At 42.6% G+C, this 26038-nt stretch overlaps 1 protein-coding gene across 3 annotated transcripts in view; it reads left to right on the top strand.

Moving 5' to 3' along the window:
• The window catches only part of ATCAY (ATCAY kinesin light chain interacting caytaxin), a 142701-nt gene that overhangs the window by 75422 nt on the left and 41241 nt on the right, over positions 1–26038 (top strand). For all 3 annotated transcript variants that reach the window (XM_086947099.1, XM_086947098.1, XM_086947100.1), the window contains 5 exons: positions 4009–4194; positions 12178–12280; positions 14253–14384; positions 16211–16297; positions 18553–18651. In XM_086947099.1, coding sequence (XP_086803225.1) covers positions 4009–4194; positions 12178–12280; positions 14253–14384; positions 16211–16297; positions 18553–18651 — 607 coding nt within the window. The remainder of the gene's footprint in view (positions 1–4008; positions 4195–12177; positions 12281–14252; positions 14385–16210; positions 16298–18552; positions 18652–26038) is intronic.

Raw genomic sequence — 26038 nt, 5'->3', positions numbered from 1 at the left:
GCTGACTGAAGGCTTTCTGCGTCAGAAACAACCGCGTCCTTATCTTGAAGGCGCTTAAGCCATAATAGGAGGCGACCCTCCCTGTCCTTAAGGGTTTTAGGATTGAAAGTTCTACATAACCTACAATCAACCACTTTGTGATCAGGATACAAGCAATAAATGCACTTGTCATGAGGGTCTTTCTCAAATAAATGTAATTTCCCACAGGAGGAACAAGGTCTAAATAAAGACTTCTTACTTGACATCTTTGTGAAAAAACTGAGAAGAGTAGATAAGTTGAAAAGAACTGAGCAGAGCTCAGGGAGACTCCCTTCACACGACGTGCGGTAGAAAATCTGAGGGCTTGAGCTTCTGAGGAGAAGGTTCTAGAGGGTGCTTGGGCCTGATTGGCTGCAGTTTGGACTAACATAATGACACTGATATGTTGCAAATGAGTTTTTTCTCTCTAATGCATTCCTATGTAGTAACCTTTGTAAAGGTTTTTCAGTACATATTTTATCAGTTTTACTACTTATATGATACTTTATATATTTATATATATATATATTTATTAGCATTATTGCTATTTTATTTACCGTGGGACTCCCACTTCGACGACGGGGAATATTCAAGCATGTGAATCTATGAAAGACACCCCTAATACTGGAGAATGACAGTTTCAGTCCTGAAGCAGACTATCCAACAAAAGTCTTGACTTTCCCCGAAAACAAGCGTAAGGTGTTCAAGGAGCCAAAGAGAGGGCAGTGAAGATGATGGAGCACAGGCACCTTGATTCCACACAAGAAATGAATCATTGTTCAAAACTATGTACTTGACCTTGAAACATCTCAATTAAACTCTTTTGTGTTCTATTGTGTTCCTCTGGTAGGTTCATGCTTGCAAAGATTCAAATCTTGGAACCCCCAAGAATTCACTTATGCTCTTGTACAATCTTTGCTAGATTTCTAATGCTTTAAATTCTGACGATTCTTGTAATATAGGATATAATCGTTAACTTTGCATAGATAAACGTCATTCTGCTTATCTTTTCACCGAAGACCCATAGCTTTGTTGCACAGAAGCCACATTTTTACTCCTGCCTACTTATTGATCCTAAATGTTGCATGGTATTGCTTTTAAAACAAATACTAGGCTGTTTTGAAGATGGCACAGGAACGATTTCAAAGTCAAGGCACATGGCCATGAACTGAGCAATGATGATCTGTAGGTTTAGCTATTGCTTAGACCAAAGCCTGCTGATGAATGGTTTTCAAGGCAGGCGCCCCAGTTAAACTGGAGAAGCATTGTCATAACCAGTTTATATGGTTTGGAGAAAAACACCGTTACCTGGAAGTAGAAGTGTCCTCATCACTGAAGTGAATAGGTGAAAGTAACTTATGAATTCTGTAGTGTGAAAATCTGACCGTAGTTCACTCTCACCTTTATCACCTCTAATCGATGCACACTCAGTCAGACCTGAGCCTCTAAGTGAACGAAGAAGACTCCGAGGGATCTGGGGCACCGATAGATTCTTGGTGGGAGATTATCTTGTAGAGCGATTAGGTGCAGAACCATATCAAAAAAAGTCTGCAGCCTTACTTCTAAATAGAAGGCTCTTACACGTAAATGTATGTATGTAAATGTATTTGAGCTTATATAGCGCACAGCTACCCACAAAGGGTTTCCCGGCGCTTGCTTAGGGGACCCGTCCTGGTATTCCCCTGTGAGATAACCCCAGCAGGGTATCCACAAGGTGAAAGCCAGGCATCCCGCCACGAGGGGCCATTGTGGAGATTAAGCAAGCTATTGCCCAGAGTCGCAGAGTGTGAACCCGTGAGTTGAGAAGGCACCGGAGCGAGAATGATCGAGTCCGTGGAATTTTTTGAGCCCAAGACCCGCCGAGGCGGGGAATTGAACCCTGGTCCAGGGCCGATCTCAGCTTCCTGGTCTGCCGCCTCTAACCCCTGAGCCACACTTCTCCACGTAAAGTGTCTAGAAAGAATCCTTTAAATGTCACAATTTGTAGAGAGACTAGATAACATCTCCTGGTTCACTAGCACTGTAAAGGGTGAGCCACATTCAATTTGTCTTCAGATTACTGACGTGGAACTTCCCTTCTTCCAGATGTAGAAGCGGTCAATGTAATATTCTTCTGGCCCATGAAGAACTAGTGGCATGGGCATGGAAACTAACTATCAAGTTGTTCTATAATCAATTTAAAATGGAGCACTTGTACAACTGGTGTTTTACCCACATAAATACAAGTAATTACTTGTAATATTTTTTTAAAGTTTCAATTGGCATGAGGAGGGGTCATGAGCACATATGCAATTCAGCTCTCTTATAATGGCAGTAATTTGTTCTTGAATAATGAATAACATCTTCTTCATTAGTTTGTCGAATTTTTTTATTTGAGGAATTACATTTCTTGTTTTTTTTTGGGAACAGGATATATTGGTAAATTGATAATTTCTCACGTTAGCCACTTTCAGAGTTCTAGAATTCTGAATCAGTAAATATATGTGCTTGTTTCAGATGTTTTCTGTACTAGTAGGCATGACTGCTTTTGGAAACTTCAGGGCACTCTTGCTTGTTTGATCAAACTATAAGTAACTACCTCTGAGTAAATTAAATTATGTCTTGAGATAATAACAGTAGCTTACAAAGACACACATGTGCATCACCCATAAATGGTATATTTTAAAACATTCTGTAAATGTGAATCAATAGCCTGCAATTCAACTGTGGAAGCACAAATATTTACTGATTCTGAATTCTAGAACTCTGAACTAAAGCGCATCAAACAGACATTAGTGTGGACGATGACTTCGGTCGGCAAACCGGTGGACTTTTATTGACAATTATGTTTTTTAGTCATAAACAAACGGGTTACAGATTTGACTTTCGTTCAGATATCTGATTTTAGAGCAACGATTCTTGAAACCTTACTTAAATTCCCGAATTTGAATTTATAACTCTGGTGTGGGCCAAGCAACCTAACCCAGATTTCAAGTAAGGACAATGACTGCTATAATCCTTTTATCAGTGCCAGAAAGAGACACCCTTAGACCTAATATTACCAGCTTGGTACTGAATCCTACAGGACCAGTCCTCTCTGAGGTGATTTATTGAAAGTCACCAGTAGTGTTTGTGATAAGCAATGGCAGCACATATGTTGGCAAAGAAGGGCCATAGACACCTTCCAAAATATATTTTAATGCAATGGGATTGTAATGTCTGGTTCTCCTTTCCTGAGGACAAGAACAGGGCAAATTTGGTCTTCGCTTTGGCAGCACTTATAACTATGTTTGCAGGGCCTGAAATAGGGAGCGCATAGATATTATGTGGATTTTCATTCAGTTTCTTGTTTATAATGCATTGGATGGATGGCATTCCCAGCTCTTAACAACAATGTCACAACCAGGTCCAGCATAGGAGACCTTGTATCAGCTTGCTTGCCCTGCTTCTTGGTCCTTCTGAGTAGGCTGCTCCTGCCAGACGCAAAGCTGGCAGACCACTCACTCTTCGTGTTAGACACAGGTAGAGCATGAGACTCCTACACTTCAACTGTGCCATGCTATCCTTTCATGTTTCATCTGGGATTTCAGAGGTCCTGAGACCTTCTAACAAACAGGGAAAACAAATCAAATGCTTGATCTAGCACAAGACAGTCCATACTGTAGGACAGTGGTGGTAAATAATGATAGAAATCACTGTGTTGGCTCTAGATGACAGATATTAACCACCAATCACATATGGTGTTATTTAGAGTACAATAAGGTGTTAAATGCAGTTACTTGTTGGTCGATTGATTGTATGGAAGAACATTAACAATGTTTTACTTAACATATGCCAGATTGCACCACTTTGTTATGTTATGTGTATATGTAAAGCGTTCTATCACCCGAGAGGTCCTCCTGGCGCTAGGAGACTGAAAGAGTGGAAACGTGTGGTTGAAGGAGATTCAACCAGTCCTAGGCTGTATGTTCTTTCAGGCTCAACCCCGGCTGTCACGTTTTGTCACTGCAGATGACACACCTGTGGCCACCGCCAAAAACATGCCTGGGGACAGTGCTGACCTTTTTGGAGATGGGGCGACAGGAGAGAGCAGTGCCACCAATGGACGCCTTTGGCGGACAGTGATCATTGGAGAACAGGAACACCGCATCGACCTGCAGATGATTAAACCATACATGAAGGTGGTGACGCATGGAGGTGAGGCACTGCCAGTTTTCATGGAATGATTCTCATAAATGAAGAGACCCGTACAATCTAGATCTTTCAAGTACTGTTGATATAGAAAAGCTCAAACATTTTTAATTGCAACAAATACATATGAGAATTCCTTCCTAAACACTGCATACCAATAAAGGCAGTTCTATATGTGGCGTTTTTATACATCACTCCCATTCTAATAACGCTCCAATAGTTTCCCAACAAAATTAGACTGATCTGTAAGATGGACTATATAATCTATAAAGTCTTACTCTCGAGCACTCCTCTTTACCCGACCAGAGGGTTGGACATTTCTGGAGTTAAAAAAAGAATGCACTATAGCTCAATTGTGCTTGGGCTAAAACTGCTCCTAGGAACCTTATCCTCGTTGATGGATGAATCAATGACTTCTGATGATTCAGACCCAAGGTTTTGAATTAGGGTGACCTTTCACAGACTGCTCATTATTTGGTCCTCATATCCGCTGTCCGCGAGGAATTCTTTCTGGATGCCTTTTGCCTGTAATTTCATGCATTGGAGTGGGCTGCCCCCTGCAAGCAGCCTGAGAGTTCTGCAACTCTCTCTGCATGGGCCAGCTCGCGCTCCTGCGGTGATCAGTGGCCTGCAGCAGCCCCTCCCTGACCTGACTGCTATCGGCCCATTATCATTCTGTATGTACAGAATGATAATGGGCTCTCTGCACAGTGACAACATTTGCTGGGCCTCCTCCTGCCAGAGCCCAGGGCATGGCAAACTGGTTTTCTTTATAGGCTCCTGTCACCTCACCAGGGACCAAGCTCTGGGGAGGTGGAGGTCTCATTTTGGCGCATGTTACCCAGGTGCATCCACTGTTAGCCTCGTAAACTGTCACACAATCAGTTATAATGGTACAAATACAATTGCCCTTTATTATTGATTTCTTGTGCCCCAATAGTGCAAAGTTTCTACATTTGTGTTGTTATGATTTTCATGTTTACCCTGGGCCCTGAGCCCCCTTAGCTTTTACACATCACATCCCCTGGGATGATTGATAGGATCTGGTGTTTTTTTTCAATGGGGGAGAGGGGGCATTTAAGATCTGAGAAGCCTTCAGCTTTGATTTCCTTTTCATATTTTGAGGGGAGGAATATGCAAACGCAGGTGTTTAAGTTTCACTTGGATACACAACCGATGCAGTGCAAGGCTGTCTCAACCTAATATAAACCTATTTTACTAGTACTTGTGTTGGTTTGTCTATTTACTTATGTAATAGCACGACCTCCCCTGATATGTCTGTAAAACGTACCTTTTGTCCCGAATCTTTGTCCTGAATTCTGACCTTCTGTCCTGAATTTTTGTCCTGAATTTTGACCCTTTGTCCTGAATTTTTACACTCACTGTCCTGAATTTGCACCGTGCCAGTTGATCACCCCATTTTGAATAATGCTACACAAGTCGTTGTTGATACAAAAAATGGAGTCAGGCCCTGGGACTTGTGGTTGGTTGGACCATATATATCTGGGAAAAACAAACAAGTACCAACCACACTTTTTTTCACTCCTATTGCTGAAGGAAAATAACAAACCAATATTATTCTTAGGTCTGTTGGGCGTTTCTTACCCTTTTAATTACTATTTTTACTTTTCAAGCAATGATTTTTATGTGTAAAAAGAATACAAGACATTTAAAACATTTACACAAAAATACAAAACATTCGTCACATATATATATACACAAAATATATACAAACTGTACAAAATATTTCTTTGTTCCAAATAATGCACTCAGATGCTTGTCTAAATTTGACAAAGTAACGCTCGGTATAGATGACAATATATTCAAATAATATAAACCATAGTACAATTCATTGGTCTATAGGTCAATTGATGTCATATTTTCTGTGCCTACGCGTTTCGAACCAGCTGACTTCAATTCCTAGGTTCTCCTCAGGGCTCTGTCTTTTAGTAAGTATCTGCAAATATGTACAGAGATGACAAATTTATATTAAGTTCTAAATCAATGATTTTTTCTCTTCAATACTTCAAACTAATCGCTATTTCTACCTGTTCGTCCAGCAGCTGCCGGTCTACAGGTTTGACGTTTTCTTCTTTTCTTTTTAATCAATCTTGATCCTGCACCTTGGTGAAGAATAGACTTATCACTATTTTATTTGAACACTTTTCTATGTCCAGCCATGTTTAGCCTTACTATCCCAGACATACCTTTTTATTCCCCATAGTTCTAGTCCACCTGGGTTGTAATTATTTCTCTTATGGGTATTCTTCCTTTCTGTAGGAGACCTGTGAATTATAGGGGTGTTTTAGTGTAAATCAGGCCCCTGATATTGGTGGCTTTTAAATTACTGTCATTCGAATGTATGCATTATCTGGGCATACCTGTTGCAATGTGTCACTCTCGTGGTGGCAGCGCGTTCCGTATTTATATATTAGCGTGGTGTGCCATTGTTCAACCTGTTCTCACGATCTGTGAATTTAGAGATATTTCTGTAAGGTCGGTTTGATTTAAGCTAGCTGTCACATTGTTTAGCTGGCTTTCACGCGAGGGAAGGCATACCTTTAGTCTTTAAGCGGGGGCTCCTGTCCGTTATTGTTCACCCTCGCACTCGTTGGGACTTGCGGGTACACTCGTGTCGTTCACCTGTATAGATGAACGCTAGAGTCAGTCTCAATTTTGGTCTTTTTAATTTTGAATTGACATTTGCCTGGATTGTTCTATCTGGCACAGGAATGAACCTTATCATTCTAATATGTAATGTTCCGGGCTTCCAAGCACAATCAATTGATTAATAACAGAGACAAAGCCACGATGTATATAATGTGAGACTGATTCCATGAAAAAAGAATGAGAAACAAACCCCCCATGCACAATACGGTGGTACATTATGAAAAGTGATTAAAAGCTACAACAGAATGCTTACTGGACCGCACTATGCCACAGAACAAAAATCGCTGGCCTGCAAGGAACTTATGCATGTTTAATGGTAAAAAGATCGCAATAAGAAGTTAACCTCTTCCAAAATGGCCGACACGCAATGTTTGCGATCGACTATAATAACCCAAACAAAGGTGGCGGCGGCGTCCACAGATTGCTATTGCAGTTGCCGGATCAAGCCGTACCAAGGTAAGGGCCAGATAGAACAATCCAGGCAAATGTCAATTCAAAATTAAAAAGACCAAAATTGAGATTGACTCTAGCGTTCATCTATACAGGTGAACGACACGAGTGTACCCGTGAGTCCCAACGAGTGCGAGGGTGAACAATAACGGACAGGAGCCCCCGCTTAAAGACTAAAGGTATGCCTTCCCTCGCGTGAAAGCCAGCTAAACAATGTGACAGCTAGCTTAAATCGAACCGACCTTACAGAAATATCTCTAAATTCACAGATCGTGAGAACAGGTTGAACAATGGCACACCACGCTAATATATAAATACGGAACGCGCTGCCACCACGAGAGTGACACATTGCAACAGGTATGCCCAGATAATGCTTACATTCGAATGACAGTAATTTAAAAGCCACCAATATCAGGGGCCTGATTTAAACTAAAACACCCCTATAATTCACAGGTCTCCTACAGAAAGGAAGAATACCCATAAGAGAAATAATTACAACCCAGGTGGACTAGAACTATGGGGAATAAAAAGATATGTCTGGGATAGTAAGGCTAAACATGGCTGGACATAGAAAAGTGTTCAAATAAAATAGTGAAAAGTCTATTCTTCACCAAGGTGCAGGATCAAGATTGATTAAAAAGAAAAGAAGAAAACGTCAAACCTGTAGACCGGCAGCTGCTGGACGAACAGGTAGAAATAGCGATTAGTTTGAAGTATTGAAGAGAAAAAAACATTGATTTAGAACTTAATATAAATTTGTCATCTCAGTACATATTTGCAGATACTTACTAAAAGACAGAGCCCTGAGGAGAACCTAGGAATTGAAGTCAGCTGGTTCGAAACGCGTAGGCACAGAAAATATGACATCAATTGACCTATAGACGTGGAGAAGTGTGGCTCAGGGGTTAGAGGCGGCAGACCTGGAAGCTGAGATCGGCCCTGGACCAGGGTTCAATTCCCCGCCTCGGCGGGTCTTGGGCTAAAAATTCCATGGACTCGATAACTCTCGCTCCGGTGCCTTCTCGACTCACGGGTTCACACTCTGCGACTCAGGGCAATAGCTTGCTTAATCTCCACAACGGCCCCTCGCGGCGGGATGCCTGGCTTTCACCTTGTGGATACCCTGCCGGGGTTATCTCACAGGGGAATACCAGGACGGGTTCCCTAAGCAAGCGCTGGGAAACCCACTGCGGGTAGCTGTGCGCTATATAAGCTCAAATACATTTACATTTACATTTATAGACCAATGAATTGTACTATGGTTTATATTATTTGAATATATTGTCATCTATACCGAGCGTTACATTGTCAAATTTAGACAAGCATCTGAGTGCATTAATTGGAACAAAGAAATATTTTGTACAGTTTGTATATATTTTGTGTATATATATGTGACGAATGTTTTGTATTTTTGTGTAAATGTTTTAAATGTCTTGTATTCTTTTTACACATAAAAATCTTTGCTTGAAAAGTAAAAATAGTCATTAAAAGGGTAAGAAATGCCCAACAGACCTAAGAATAATATTGGTTTGTTATTTTCCTTCAGCAATAGGAGTGAAAAAAAAGTGTGGTTGGTACTTGTTTGTTTTTCCCACAAGTCGTTGTAGCAGTCGACGCTTGATGGGCAGTAGGTGCTTTTACAAGGTAGTCGTCACGGTATGGGAATTCCTGGAAACCCTTCTGCATTATCAAGGTTGCCATTGGAGCCCGATATTTTGTAACAGTGTGGGGGGCTAAACGGAGCTCAAAAGGGAGGACTTTGAATCGATATTGAGTGCCGGCTACCCTGAATTTTTCAGATGAATGGGAATATGAAAATAAGCATCCTGTAGATCTACGGTTGTCAAGTAATCTCCATGGTTGAGGAGATGTAAGATAACGTGATGGGTTACCAGGCAAAATGATTGTTTACTCAGGTATTTGTTTAGCTTTTGGAGAACCGAAATGGGTCGCCATTCCCCTGATTTCTTTTTTATTAGCACAAAAACAGAGTGGAAACCCATTCTTTTTTGGGAGTGGGGTACATTTTTCTATTTCTCCTTTGTTTAGCATGGTGAGAACTTATTTTTGGAGTAACTGGAGTAAGGTGGGTGCATTCCTTTTGGCAGAGTGTTTGGTGGCATTTATATTAATTCTAAAGTATGACCGTAGGTGATCAGGTCTAGCACCCATCTGTCTGATGTTATTTGCTGCCATTGATGGGAGAAGTTGGACATATTTGCTCCCTTGCTGGTGGTTTCCAAAGGGTATAACTGCCACTTCTATAGTGCCACTGCTTTCTGCCTGTGTCTCTTGCTTGCAAGGTTTGTTTTCTTCTAGGTGGCTGCTTTATGTAATCTGCTACTGGTGGTGGTGGTCTAAATGGCTGTTGATAGGAAGGCTGATATTGCTGCTGAAAGGGCTGATCCTGTTGGCACTTCTGGTAACCCCCTCTATATGAAAACAAGCCTCTTTCTCCTCGGCGTCTTCCTCATTTGCAAGGTGTCCAAGGATCTTGCAGTGTCTGTATCCACCTTAATTGCTTGTAAGGCACCATCGACATGTTTGCAGAATAATGCCTCTCCATCATTGTCTGAATCATCCTCATCAAGAAGGTGACTTGGCGGGAGAGGAGAGACCTTATTTGGCGATGTATGCATTGGAAGTAAACATTCTTGACATTGTATATCCCTTGATGACCGAACGTTCAATGAAGTTGTCGTCAACACCGTGGTTGTGTTCACCAACGGCAGAAGATTCTTTGCTGGATTTAATGTTGATGACAATGTTTTCGTTGATTGTCCTTTCATTGATGGGATCGTCAATCAATCAATCAATCAATCATATAATTTGTAAAGCGCACTACATACCAGCAAGGGTTTCAAGGTGCTGAGGGGTGGGGAGGAAGGGGGTGCTGTTGCTACTGGTCAAACAACCAGGTCATCGTCGATGATGCTTTTGCCGACGGGATCGACTTAGTCATCGATATAATTATTGGTGACGGTGTTGCCATGCATATGCTTCCATTGTCATCGCTGGTATTTGACAGGGATGATGTCGTTCATAACATTTATAAAGCAAGTTTAGCCTTTGTCATCGACGGTTCTGAGGAGGATTTTCCTAAGCGTACTGCCAAGTTGAAGGTCGGAGTGGTAGACTTTGGCCTCGCAGTTTCTGAGGAGATTTTTTTCTTTTTTCTCCCTGTGATGACTGTCTCCTGTAGACTCATGATGAGTCTTTAAGGCCTTCCTAGAGGCCTCTGATGATTTTTGGTCACACAACCTTTCTCTTTTCTGTGACCTTTCTTGAGTGTAAGTTGAATCCTCACTATCCTCCTGCTCAGAAAGAACAGACGTTCTGGATTTCAATTTCTGCAGCCATAAGAGAAGCCTCCCTTCCCTTTCATGAAGAGTTTTAGAGGAAAAAGTGTAGCAGATTTTACAGTCCTTCACCTTGTGGGCAGGGTGCAGGAAGTAGATACACTCCATGTGTGGGTCTTCAGAATGAAGTCTCTTTTCCCACAGGTTTCACAGGGTTAGAAAAGTCCTTTCATTAATGGCTCTAACATGTTAATAATCAGTATCTGATAGTTGTCAGTTAAAGTTGCCCTTTTTATGACAAAAATAAGTTCAGATGACTAATGTCGTTGAAGAACTGAGCAGAGCTCAGGGAGGCTCCCTTTACATGACGTGCGGTAAAAAATCAGTTGGAATAAGCATCTGTGGGAAGTGTTCTAGAAGGTGCTGTTGCCTGATTGGTTGAAGTTTGGTTCCTTTTAAATGACGAGGATAAGCTATTAAAGTGAATGTTTCATTGCCATTACAGGCTATGTGTAGTATACTATACTATTGTACTGTGGGACTCCCACTTCGATGACGGGGAATGATTCAAGCATGTGAATTTACAAAAGATCCAGTACTGGAGAAAGAACAGTGCTTGCTCTCAACCATCTGTTGAACTCAAAGTGAAACTGCAATTTATTTATGACATCTAAGATTCCATTTGTTTCTGGAAAGAGTCATTTTCACATACTTCTGCAGAGAAAAGATAAAAAAATTGTTTTTACCAAAACCTCTAACGCATTTAGGAAAAATAAGTGTGGTTTGTGATGAATGTCTCCCACAGTAACATTTAGTCTGTACAATAATTTCTGTAGGAACAAAGAGAGTCCCACTAGGTAACCACTGAAGTGGTTGTAGTTGTTCTGGTAGTACCCATAGTCTTGTTTTTAGCAATACCAATCACACAATAAATCAAAAAACCTCAAAAACTATGCAAAGGCATTCGACTAGATATAGGCCAACAGTATAATCAAGTTATAAAGCAACTTAGAACACATATGTATCACACATAATATTCACTGTTTAATCAGGTTAAGGACAACAGGAGAAATGTTTAAAAATTTCGTTTCTGCATTTATTCAAAATAGTAATTATATTGCAATGACATCAAATAAATTAAAAACAATATGTTATACAATCAATTAAAAAACCTATAGAGTCAGAGACATATACAAAAAAACATTTTTTACAGTGTAAGGTTAAAATGTTCACGATGATTTTGCAGAATTTTCACAGACACATATGCTTATGGAAATTGTGCACATTTCATGAATTGTATCCCTGGTTCAGAAATCCAAAGTCTTAGATATATGCATATCCCTACTTGACACCTTTCCTTCTCTGATTATTCCTGAGAGTGATACAGAAGTCTTCTTTTTCAGAAAGCTTTAAAGTGTTCTTCCGGTCCCTATGACATGTTCATGGTGATTACTATTCTGCCTTTCTTCTTTCTCATGTTCTCTTACCTCCACTGTTTTTCCTATACTCATTGTCTCCCCTCTCCTCTGCTCCTTTCTTTCTTTTGCTCCATCCCTCCTCCACTCTCCAGGGTACTATGGTGAGGGTCTGAATGCCATCATTGTCTTTGCTGCCTGCTGCCTTCCGGACAGCAACTGTGCGGACTATCACTACATCATGGAGAACCTTTTCCTGTAAGTGAGCGAACCAAGACAAGTTATTCAGTGCGTGCATTTGGGACGCAGAGTTTTTTGGAGAGTTTGAAGGAAGGGAAGGGAGTTCTGAAAACACACAGCTAAAGGTGGATTTCAATGATTATACTATTGGATTACAATTAGACAATGTAAGCAAGACAGGTGTCAAACAAGGAGTGTGGGCACTGATCAAAAGTAAAGCAAAGGTCCTACTTACTAGTCCGTCCATCATTCGGATGTCCTCATCTGAGTTTTCTGTTCCATTCTAAAGGCCACAACCACAGATGCAAAGAGTCCAGAGAGCAGCACCAAATATGGTGCATGGTGTAAATCCATGAGGAGATTGTTAGTAATCTAAATTGATCCCAGGGTAGAAAATGGGAGGAGGGGCCAGGGAACATCTATCTGGAAAAATAATAAATTACAAGTGAGAGGTTTCTTTTAGTGGCAGACCAAGGCTTTAATTAGGAGAGATGGTTCAAGTCTGGGAGTAATGTAGAGAAGCACTGAATAGTTCTGACAAAGGAGGGTGGGGGAAAAACAGTAAAAGGACTGGAAACGGTGTGTGGGTGGACACAATAATGGCAGTGTGCAAACCAAGGTACATCAGTAGACCCAGTAGGAAACCAAAATAAAAGATCCTGGTGCACTCTGTGTACTCTGACTTAGCTGACAATGATCATCTTTTGGCCCTCTATTAGCAGAGGATTATGAGACCCACAAAAATAAACTGCATATTTTTGTGGAGGTGGGGTATTCTAGGCTTGGTTTCATCAAGAATGGGATTTCTCTAGTCTATTCGCCAGGCACCGACCTATTCTAACAAAAAGTATGTTAAATAAAAAGAAACATTTTAGAAGTGAACTGCACATTTCTGATGCGGTAAGAAACACAAAAATGAGCATGGTGTAGAGGAACCACATGGTAAACACTGTATTGCCCAAAGCTGGTCATATTTTAGACTTAGAAAATTATCTGGCTGCTCAGTGTTGCAGCATGTCCAATAATTTGATTTCTATATGTGACACAGCCTTCCTGGAGTTGAAAAACCCCATTTATTCAACAGATTTAGAAATTGGAAGATTTTTTCCCCACTAAAGTCTCATCGGTGCCCAGAATTAAGTGCCCTTTAATGTAGCCCTTCATACCTGGCGTTTAGAGGGTTATAAATAAGAGGTATTAAGGTAATCAACATTAATGCTGCTCAAATTGCATGCCTCATAAAGAACCACAGCCTTTGCCGGAATCAGACTTCGTAAGTGTATCGTGATGTGGATATAGCAATAGCTGAAAACGGTGAGCCAACGAGCATCCTTCAGGTCCTTGTGGATAAAGTTTCCAACCCTAAACTTTTGTTTTACAACTTAATGTATTTTGGATGTTGTAGTCTTGGTTCGTTTCCATTGAACTAATTCAACTAACGCACCTGAATACAGTGATTTATAGTTTGAGTGTGCAGCACTGTAGACAGTGTCTGTAGAGATCTGGAGTAAGGTGGTCGCCCTAGGCAAGCATTAACGAAGTGAACTACCTGGCCGGCGTACACCACTCTGTGTCAAACCAGTAAATACAAAATGTTTCATACTTTAACAGTGATTCCCAGTCTAATATCTGGACTTTACACCGTGGCCATAGTTGTATCAACACACTAACTTGTGGCTGAAACTGTGGTCAAAAGATTTCTCTTAGAGCTATTGGAAGATATCTGTACACATATTAAAAAAATACACATTTACTTTATTATACAGAAGTGGCTATTATTTTCCTGGGGTATAATATTCTGTTGAAATACTTTGAAATTATTAGGTTGCTGAAATGTACGATCTGAATTTAAGGAGCATAGTCGGGGTGGGAGGGAATTTCAGGAGGGGAGAAAGTAGTTCAGATGACACAGATCCACAATCCTAGGTTCTCCTACATTGGATTTTCTTGAATTTCAATGTGAAAGGCGTGTGCTCTCCTTTTCCATCAGGTATGTGATCAGCAGCCTGGAACTTCTGGTGGCTGAAGATTACATGATAGTGTACCTCAATGGCGCTACGCCTCGCAGGAGGATGCCTGGGCTGGGCTGGCTGAAGAAATGCTACCAGATGATTGACAGGCGGTGAGTAATGGTGTACAGGCCTCTCTTCCTGAAGGTGTTTTGGCCTGAGTGCAGGAGTCAAGGGCCAACTTATTCTGTTGAAAAAAAATCTATTCCCTTCAGCCTTTGTCCCATCCTTCCTCTCTGACTCACCCCAAACGTTTCTGACTACTATGAACTCCCAAACACCCTTCCAAAGCTTCCTCCTCCTTGCAAATATCATGCCTTAGGTTGCCATGAGCCTTACAATAAATACAAGTCCTCATTCTCCTCAGGTGTGTGACCGATAGTACCTCCAGCAGTATTTTAGAAATCCAGCAGAGGGCGATGCATACCAAGTCTGCAAGGCATGTCTTTCCCTTCATGGTCTGATGTATGTGACAGCTTAGATTGTTCTAACAGTAAAAACGACAACTTTCTGAACAACGACCGTTTGGAGCGTGAATTTAGAGCCCGCAGGAAATACTTTGTTTAAAAATGAATCCCCAACATACTGTAGATGCGGTAAAATATTGACGAGAAGGATTCTATGGGTAGCAAGATGGTTATTTCAAACAACTTTCCTGACATACAAGGTATAAGCGTTCTTCTCAAAACTTGCGTTGGGGTGGGGGAGTCACGGGGTACTGTGATCTCCCCCTACAGATCTTCAACAGCGACTGCACTACACAGCCTTCCCAAACCACCCCATACCAGGCACCAGTATTCCTATCCACTGCTCTGATGAACCACAGGCCAGCATTGATGCAGTAAATAGGACAACAGTGAGCTGACAACCAGTGTTTGTCGGTATCACATGCTGCAATTCATTTGGTGCTGGTGTACTATTCTCGCTGTAACATGTATCTGCAGAGTAGGTAATGGAAAATAATATTGTCTCTTAGCTCTTTACTTTGCTTCCAGGCTTTAATAGACCTACAAATTTGATCAGTAAACTGAGGCATTGCTTTCCTACAAGGGCTACGTGCTGCGTCGGCTCCTCCGCTATGGCGGAGAAGCCTCGCCCCATCTGCCAGCAGTAAAAAATATGAAAAATAAACCCTGGTTTATTATCGTTTTATTTTTTTTCTCTGAGCCAAGGCTTGAGGGCGGGGCCAGGGGATGATAGGCTGGTGGAGGAGTGGTTGTACTGCTATTCAGTGTGCATGATGGTCTGCCCGGCCGTCTCAGGCCAGCCAAACCGTCATGCGCACTGGAGCTCTCTCCAGCCCGAGCTGCGTTGCCGGGTTGGAGAGAGCAGGCACAGGATCACAGAGTAACTGGGAGCGCAAATCATTGGTGCTCAGGCCAATCCTGATGCTGCTTTCAGCAGCATGAAAGCAGCATCAGGATTGGCCGCAGTGGACTCTGGGAGCCTGTGCCTGCAGTGGAGAGGAGCATGATGTGGCAGGTAAGTGTTTTTCTTTTTTCATTTCATTTCATTTCTCTCTCTCCTCCCCTCTATCGACACACCAGCTGCTACTGACTACGTGATATTTCCCCACTCTCTCCAAGCGGCTCCTTCACTGAAAAGTGCATTCTGGCACCGCAAAGCTCTATCTATACTTGCAGAGCACCCATGCATCCCGCACCCTTCTCTTGACCAGAGCCATTAATACATTACATTTGTTCAGAAAAGGAACATTCCACATAGTATTTTAATGTGCTTGGGCTGTTAATAGTAGCTATCTATAATGTTACTGTGCTCTACATATGATAACAAAACCGAACAGAATTTTTTCTTCTTCAGTTCTCAAAAATAAACCACGCCTGTCCGATAATAAACTTGGTCTTTTTTAAATGTTATACATGATTTGTCTGTATTTAAGCTGGGAAGTCACACCTGTTTCCATCCAATGTTTCTGCAGGTTGAGGAAAAACCTCAAGTCGCTGATCATCGTGCACCCATCTTGGTTCATTCGGACCGTGCTGGCGATCTCCAGGCCCTTCATAAGGTCGGTGGAGTGCACCCCTCCCTTAAGGACACCTCTGTTTACTTTTGCTTTGCTTTGGAGAAATGCATGTCAAGTTCAAAGCAGATTCAAATGTATGGCTGCAAAAGAATACATGGAGTAAAAAACAATGAATCACATACATGGAATTACTTTCGAGGATTTATTTAAAAAAAAAGAAAACAGGGTCGGATATACAACCCCCTTTGCCATTGCAAACCGTGCGATCTGCAAATTTAAAGGTCTTGCAACCCGCAAAAGAGCTTTCTTCATTGTGCAAAAGTTCTTTTAAAAGTCAAAAAAGTATTTCTGGTTCATATAGTGGGTTTTAAGATCCTTTCCGAATCACAAATAGGAGGGGTGCTATAGGGACATCTGTCTCCTATTTACTAATTTGAGAGGAATATATATCAACGGTTTGTCACAGCAACTGCACGTACATACCTCTTACCTAGGTTTATTATTCCTTGCAAGGCCACCAACCCTCCGTCTGGAGCCAATCTGCACAGTCTCATAAGAACTCCACGATTGGCTAGAGCCTTTTGCTTCAAACAAAGCATTATTTTACCCTTAGAATAATCAAAGAGACCCTTATGTTTGGCATTCTGAACATCTCTAAAATGTATTCATTTTTAGTCTCAAAGCAGTTTAGAACTTAAAACAATCCAGTAAGATGCAACATTACTGGTCTTTTCAAGTATATATATTATTATAACTAATTAGTTAAAATCATATATGGCTCATTGAAAACATGAATTTCCCAAAAACGTGACAGAAAAAATAAGACAGGAAATGGGATTTCTTGAAATGGTATGCGGTCAGAGAAAAATTGAACCTTTAAGCGTTCCTGAAGCTGAAGTTGTACCTGTCCTATCATGCACAGCAATTCCTGTGAGGCAGTTTGTTTTTTAATGTCTGTTTGAGGACTGTGATATGAAGATCTCTGTACAACCTATAATCCTTGCCTCGAAGCAAGAAGTTGGGATGTTTATACATACTGGAAAAATACCTATGACACTGAGCTAAATTTTAAAGTCAGTAACTTTTCCATCATGATGTGACCCTCGCTTGTTTACATAAACAAATGAGTGAAGCATACATAACCCATATCCACTTAAAGGCCAGAAACAGAAAGCCCTTTATGGATGTAGGTAAAGCAGGAATGTTGCCCCACTATGGTGGCTATTCAAGAGTGCGAATCAATGCAGTAATTATTGGTAAATGTATGAACCAACCTCCAAATGATGGTGCTGCAAATATCTGGAATAGGGGAATTAACTTTTCAATTAGTGGGATAAGCTTGGGGTTCCACTCATGAGCCTGTTAACCTTTGGTAACATGTTGTGATGTACAAGGCAATCTCTTCAGTCTATGGTATTTGTAGAGGATGGCAGCCAAATGTATGAAATCATTGTAAGCAGTGCTGAAAAGGGGGAATCTCTGGGGTGACAGCATTTGGATTCAAGCAGTGGCAGCAGAAAGGGTCATGATGGAGATATGAGGAGTAGAATCTGCAATCAATCTACACCTGTATTTTTTTTTAACTCTGCCCCAAAGAACTTTTCAGCAAGGGCAAGTGTGAAATTGATCTAGCTTACCTAACCGGTCACAGGGGGGCTGCATTTTAAAAATATTTTATGGGGTTAAGGCACCAGCTTAGAGATCTTTGTATACCCTGCCAGTTCCAGAGCTGTGATAGTGGTGAGATGACTCTGGTGGTTAAATGCGTTTTCAGGAGAGATATGTGTGCAGTCTATTCATACATTTAACTCGTAAAATAGCATGGAGGGTTAATGTGGCTGCTGCAATGCACAGAGTAACATGTAGGTCCCTTAAGGCTTACTGCAACCTGGCATGAAATGCCCCTCCATTGGACCAATTGGGGCTTGCTGGTATCAGGTTTCAAAGTGCCACCTGTATACACACTGAGTATCTCCAATTCTAGGATTGATTACTTTTTTATGGAGAACAATTCTGATAATTTTAAATGATTCTTTTAAAAACACTACAACCAATGTCACCACTACCTTGATGCACAGAAGCTGGGGTAACCCATCAAAGACTCTATTATTTGTCTTGGTTGCTGAACCAATATACAAGTGGATATATATGCGACACACCTCCATCAGCACAACATATTGTCGCCATCATTTAATGCTGTGCATATTGTTCTGCAAGTGAAAGAAACTATGCAAGTTGTTTGAAAGGTCTCGTGTTCATTAAGGTCTTGATGTTCTGTCATTCTGTGTCTTTTGCAGTGTGAAGTTTATGAATAAGATCCAGTATGTGCACAGTCTCGAAGAACTGGAACAGACAATCCCCATGGAGCACGTCCAGATTCCAGAATGCATACTGCAGTAAGTGATTAGCTTATTATTCCTATGTTGAGCACCCAAACTGCATCCTACAGTAATTGACCAACAATATTCTTAGGTCGGATGTAGAGTTTCATCCTTCAAGTGACAGACATGGCAGTGTAGAAATTCAACAGCCAGACCTCATAATGCATCCGACAGTAACAGGCATATCCATTCTTACGGTACGCACCAAACTCTGTCTTGGAGTACGTGAACGATATGGCAATATATAGGTTAAACATCCTGAGCCCAGAGATCATCATGCAGTGAGTGACAGAAATGGATATCCATGCAGTGATCATACCGATCACATCTAACATCACATGGCAGGCATGGCAATGTAAATGGTAGCCACCCATGCGCCAGACCACATTCCAGAGGAAGTGACCAGCATGCCAATCTATCTTGTGATGATCTAGACTGTAGGTTGCACCGTGCTGGACAAGTCCTCAGTCCTTAGGTTAAGCAAAGAACAAGAAGTAAATGAAAGACAGAGCAATTTATAGGGTAAACATCCATGACCCAGAGAACATTGTGCAGTAAATGACATATAAAGTAGTCTGAAAGGTCAACATTCATGTCTCAAGCCACATGCTAGAGTAAGAAAAGTGCTCAACCATCTTTAGAGTGACCATCCATACCTCAGAGTGCATAATGAGGGGTAAGTAACAAATCCAGAGAGTCAACAAAAAGAGCACACACTGGGTTATGGGCATGATTCTTACAGATGTCTGTATCTGTAGTCATTATTGTTATCATCAGTAGTGGCCTGTCCCCTGCCAAAGTGGCGGGGCAGGCCGGAGGAGGGAGGTGGCAACAGGAGGGGGGGGGTGAGGGGAGGAGGGAGGGGAGGGAGGGGTGAGGGGAGGGGGGGGTTAAAGGACAAAAAAACAAAAAGTAAAAAAAAACGTACCTGAATGCCGCCGCAGCGCGCATTTCTTTCTTCTGGACTCAGTCTCCCAGACTGCACTGCAGCCAATCATGGAGTGCAGTCTGGGAGTCAGGATTGGCCTAAGTGCTGGCAATTTGCGCTTCCAGGCACAGTGGAAGCCTGTGCCTGCTCTGTCCAGCCCAGCAACACAAAGTGAGCTTCACTGCGCATGAGGCTTTGGCTGGCCTGAGACGGCCAGCCAAGCACTCATGCGCAGTGATGGGACTACACTACCACTTCTTACCAGCAGTGTCATCCCCTGGTCACTCCTCTACCCTAATGGAGGGGCTGCCGCTGGTTATATAGATTCAAGAATTGCCTTCAAGTGGCACATTGCGAGTGAAAGAGAACAGGGTGGACTTTTCCCATCTTGGTCAAAGTTGGGCACAGAATGTAGCACATCTGCATTATTTAACATAATGGGCGCAGAATTCTTAGACAGAGCTCTACACCTATTGTTGCTCATCTGAATTTTGCATCATACTCTTCCCCACCTGCTTACCCACAACCCTATATGTATTCCTCGCTCTGGGCGAAGTATATCTTTTTGTTAAATTTTCCTAAACTCTGCAAACTTTACTTTCCAAATGTAGGCGCAGGGCTATCAAACATTGCTGCTCCAACTGTTCTCATTTCTTTCCATCATGAAGATGATCCTTTGATTGTTCAGTTTGGGTTGAAACATCAACACTTTCAAATTGACCAGGATAAAGATAATTGATACAGTTTGGATGTTCCGTGTTGGACTCATATATTTCCGATTTCATAGCATTTGCATTTTTCTACAATTTACCTAAACAAATATGATTGTGTTTTTTTGGGGTGTGACAACACAAACACTGAACTGAAAAACTCACTATTATTCAAGGTGTTCCAAAATTATTTTATGATATGGAACAATAAATGTATGTTTTAAACATCATAAGTGGCACTTCGGTAACCAATCACACTGGAACAATATTATATGTAAGTAGGGGTTAAATGCCAATAAATACTTTGTACTTACATACACTTTTAAGACAGTCTGGCATCTCTTCACGTAGTAAAAAAAATATTAGCTAGTAAGTCCATTGTTCCTTACACTTACTAACCCAGGTCCAATTTGGCATATTGGGTAAACCTATATATTACGTATTGTACATCAAGGCATGTCAGTCATGTCACTTGCTGCAGCACAATTTAGGCCATCATTTCAAAGCACTGGATAAGCAGTGATAGTCTCACCCAAGAGCCAATGAAAATAGTTATCTCTGTATTTTATTACATTATTTACACTATTTACTGCATTGATGGAGGGGATCATGTTAGTTAACATTTAGAAATACAGGAGATGCCATTGGTTTGCAACTGGTTAGGGTGAATTAGAATGTCACTGGTGACAGTCTTTTGTTTGGAAGGAAGCACCAGGTTACCATCATCAAATGCCTCTTATGGAATGCGAAAGTGAAACCCTAGAACTTGCATCGCTTGTGGCGTGTCAAGGGAGTGCTCTTGTTCCCTCTTCTCACTGAGCTGTGCTGGCTTCCTGTAACTTACTGTATCCAATTCCAAATGTTAGCAGCTGGGCTCATAGAAATGCGTGGTATGGAATCATAAATACCTCCAGGATCACGTGTGTCAATGCCACCTAACACGCAAGCAAGATGACGAGGCATGGGGATCTGCTGTCTGGCAGTAGCGATAACCTTACCCTGCAGAGATTGACAGTAATGTGTTTCCCTTCCAGGAATCCAATCCCAGCCAACCCCATTCTGTCATGAACAGAAAGCTTTGTTGACCCCACAATACTTATCTTTGTTACAAATGCTTCATACATTTTGTTTGTAGTCTAGAATAACCTTGTAGTTTGATTACTTGTGGAATTATTTAGAGTAGCACTTGGACTACAATTGGATATCGAAACTCCTACTGGAGGTGTGAGCTATGGTTTTGCATTTGGTTTGCTGATGAACAAGTTACTTACTTTCGGTAACGCCTTATCTGGGAAAGACTATCTAGCAGAAGATTCATTACCTTCCAATATTTTGCAGGCATCAGACTGGATCCAGAAGTTTTCGAGCACTACCCCTGCACGCCAGTATGTAGCATCGTTCAGCTTTGCATCAGGGTCGGCGGTGTCCGTGACGGAAATTATGCGAGTGGTACCTATATATGCAACACCCTGGCACACTGACATCAGTTACTTTTGTGACTTTCCACATGAGGAGCACAGAGCCAACATGAGAACTGACAACTGGCGTTAAAACCAAAAGCACTTACAAAGGTGTCCCTTATACTGCAATAAACTCGCTGAGCGGCCAGGATGAGAGGGCCTGTAATAAATCCGTAACTACATAGAGTCTCTACAGATAAGGCGTTCCCGAAGGTAAGTAACTTGTTCATCTGATAGAGGCTTAGAGCAGCAGATCTCTTACCTAAGAATAGATACTCAAGCAATGTTTCTCCAAAAGTGGGTCTGCAAAGCTAATTTAAACCAGAAAGGCCTGCAGTCCGAAACGGTCAAGTGCCCGTCGCAACAGACCTGACTGTCTGGCAGTAGCGCTTGGTAAACTTGTTCAAAGATGCCCACATTGCTGCCTGACAGATATCCAAGACAGGGACCCTGTTGACTAATACAGTGATCACAGTCTTGGCTCTGGTGAAATGAGCATGCAAGTCCTCAGGGGGTTGCTTATTGGTCAATGGTTAGCAGATCATGATGCAAAGAACTATCCATTATTAGATGGTCTGTTTCTGCACAGCCATAACGTTCTCTGGAACTCTTTTGTGCAATCAAGGCAGAACAACAATGTTTTTTTGGGTCCAGACGGTGAAGTCTCTCCTCCTTTTTGGAGGGGGAGGCAGAGCAAAGAAGATAGGCAGGGTGATGTTCTGGCCTACATTGAAAGGAGTCACAACCTTCGGAAGGAAGGAGGTATGTGGCAGGAGTACCAGCTTTCCTGGATAGGTGGTGGTGTAGTGAGGCCAGTTTTGAAGGAGCGTGGAAGAGACATGATTTGGGTCACATGCGCTTGTGAGAGTACGCAGTGACATCCTCTTGTGTGTTTTTTGGACCAGAAAGAAATGTGAGTAGTCTTATTTTTCATTGGAACTTGTCCCTGATTTATCGGTTTAGGTGACTACCATATTTATGTCCTGATGAAGACCCCAGAGGATTTGTCCTGCTAATGGGCCAAAACGTTGACTCTACTTGAGTCCACTCATTTCATTCATTGCTGGATACCCAAACTCTAAAATTCTCAACATTGTGTTTCTAATATCTTTTTTCCAGGGGCATGTGTGATGTGTACATATTGTAAATATGAATTCCGGTGTGTATTGTTTTCACTTAATTTGAAATGGCTCACTGATTTTCACTATTTCACTGTGCAGCCACTTGGAGAGCCTGTTTGTTTGTATACATCAAGATGATCAGTTCCTTGCAAGAATTAATTAAAATAAAAGACTAACATCTGCACTATTGTTGAAAATAATTTTTGGGTAAAAAATGTGTCTTTTGCTTGGAAAGTTTGGTTGAGTGTACAAATTGGGTCCATTCCTTGGGTCAATGTAAAATCCATGACTATAAAAAAAAAATATTTTGTTGAAGTATAATCCTGGTATAACACTAGTTTGTTATGGCTCAATTACCCTTGTTCTAGGGACTACAGGGCGCTCCATTTTCCTGGCTACATGGAAAGAAGTCACAACCGTCGGAAGGAAGGAGGCACATGTCCAGGGTACCAACTTTTCCAGAGAGAAGGTGGTGTAGGGAGGGTGCGCCTTCTGGCTGCTGTAAAGGCATTTTTGATGCTCACTAGCCAAAGGGCATAGGCCGATTTGTCGAAGAAATGCCTGGCTGCCAGAATAACATCACAGACTTTGGGTGGAAACTCGAAAGCTGTCAACTGTTGCCGCACAATCTCCATGCATGAAGGTGGAGGGTGCGCTGGTTCGGGTGTACGACACTCCCCTGTTGCAACAACAGACGATCTCTCAAAGAGGCAGCCTGATCGGGGGACCGGTGTTCAAGCTCAGGACACCAGACTCTCTGTGCCCAATCAGCAGCCACAAGAATAACTTGGGCCCGGTTGGTCCTGATCTTCTTGAGCACTCAGGGAGGAGTGCTCCAGGCACAAAGGTGTACAGGAGACTATAGCTCCACTCAAGATGGAAGGCGTCTCCAAGTGAAAGTCACCTTGGTAACTCCAGTGCACACAACTGCTGACATTGCGTGTTCTCAGAGGAGGGGAACAGATGTAACCAAGGCTCTCCCCACTGTTTTAAGAGACTTTGCACCACCTCTGGATGGAGACACCAGTCATGATCCGCTTCGCATCTTTGCATGAGTTTGTCCACCGTGGTGTTTGAAGAGCCCACCAGGTGTTGAGACATCAGGGTGATGCCCTGGAATTCCAGCCATGTCCATAGATGTAGAGCCTCTTGACAAAGAGTCCATGACCTTGCCCTGCCCTGTTTGTTGCAGTGCCACATGGCGGTGGTGTTGTCCATGAACACCTGCACCTGCTGTCCCTTGATCAAGGAAGAAAGACTTGCAATGCCAAACAAATCGGCTGAAGCTCCAGCAGTATGACGTTGAGCCCTGACTACGCCGGGGACCAGAGTCCTCGGACCTACACCTCTCCCAGATGGCCAGCCCAGCCCAGGAGTGATGCTGTGGGCAGCTGAAGGTCTAGGGCCTCACCCACCCTTCTCACCACCCTAGTAAATGAGGCTCAATCCTCCGTAGCTATGGCAGGAGGAGAAACCAAGCCAATATCTAGGGTGATGTCCAGTCCACTGGCATAGCAAGTGTCCTTGGTGATATCTAGGGGCTGGTATTTATCCCTTAGATTCATCTCCAGGTCCTAGCCCAAAGAAATACGGCATAGGCTCTGGCCTGGGTGGTCTGCCCCCAGTGGACGCCGGAGTCAGATATGCCCATCTGGCTCCATGTTGGAGTTGGGGGATGAGTATGGGGACTGCAACACCAGTGGCGTTAGGGACGAAAGCAGTGGTGCCAGCTCCGGGGAAGGTCTAGGTGGCTTGACCTACACCAATCCATTCATGGATCTAAGGGGCCCGACTAGTGCAGGGGCCAACCCGCCGCAGAAGACCAATAGGGATCCAATGGCGTGCCAGCAACCAGCAGGGATGGATCACCCAAATGTGAGGTGCATGGCCTCATGAAATTCACAAAGTTGGACGGGGCTCACTCCGGCTCCAGGAAACTTGGGGAGGTGCGGCGACAGCCCAGTCGCAGGCTCAACCATGGAGCCAGGCCTTGAAAGCAGACGCTCCCTCATCTCGTCATATGACTTTAACGGGTGAAGGTGAAGTACTCTTCAAATTCTTGTTCTTCTTCCATTTGTGGGACTTACCTGAAAGCCTGAACGACTTCAACTGTGACGACGATCACCTGGAGTGGCTTTGCGAACAATCACGCAACCTTCCTCTTGACCGGGATCAAGACCTTGAGGCTTTGCACATCAAGGAGCTAGAAGTTTGAGGGATCGCTCCTTTAAGGCCTTCGGGTGCATGGCGCAACAATAGGTGCTGGTCTTGGTGTTGTGGTTGCACTAGAGGCAAAAGACCGATGAGGTATGTGTCCGTCATCGACATTAGTCAGTGACAGGCGCTACAGGGCTTGAAACCAGCCTTCCTTATGGATATCCCTGCCACACCACGAGCCAAATTCTCAAAAAAGTTGTTGATGAAAGGTCAAAAAAAAGAGTCTTTCAAAAAAGACTAGGGGTAGCTCTTCTCCGGATCTGCACTGACTGGCGAGGAAAAGAAAAAAACTGATGTCAGCGCGCTGGGGTGGTGCCTATATAGGAACCGCGCTAGTAACTACTGCTGCAAACGACGCAGACGATGCCCTGCAGAGCCAAATGACTCCTTTTACCGGCACACAGGGGCACTGCTCACAAAGAACTTTGGGATCCAGTCTTAGGCAAGGAGATTATTCTAAAGTAAGAAATCTGTGGCTAGAGGTCTCTACCAGATATGTCTTTTCAGGCTAATAAAAGGCTAACATTGGTCAAAATTAATATAATTCCATGTTTTAAAATGTAGCAAATGTTATAAGAAAAAGTGAAAGAACATCTTCTGCACACTTTTTTTCTTGGAAAGGAATAGTAGGGCACTGTTAGCAGATAGTCTGTCAGAGATACAGGGTGTAAAACATTCACCGTGACTTTGGGAAATCACTATCCTCCAGTGTCCCATCATGCCTTAAAGATGTCAGGTCAGTTTTACGGTTAAAAGAGGATCTTGGGTATGAAACATACATGTGTCCCCTTCATTCATTGTGGGAGATGGGAGGGTTGCTTATTACTTTTATGAGTATTCCCCGGCTGGGGGACTCTAATTACATGCAAGTATTTTTAGGTCTCGTGGCGTTGAACAGCGCGTAAGCGCTGTCTCGCCAGAGATCTATTGTTGCTGGGTCTGCTTCCCAGGAGACAGCACCTGGCC

Source organism: Lissotriton vulgaris, chromosome 12 (assembly GCF_964263255.1).
Source record: "Lissotriton vulgaris chromosome 12, aLisVul1.2, whole genome shotgun sequence".
NCBI lineage: Eukaryota > Metazoa > Chordata > Amphibia > Caudata > Salamandridae > Lissotriton > Lissotriton vulgaris.
Note: the sequence above shows the minus strand (reverse complement) of the source record. Positions and strands in the feature narration are given on the sequence as shown.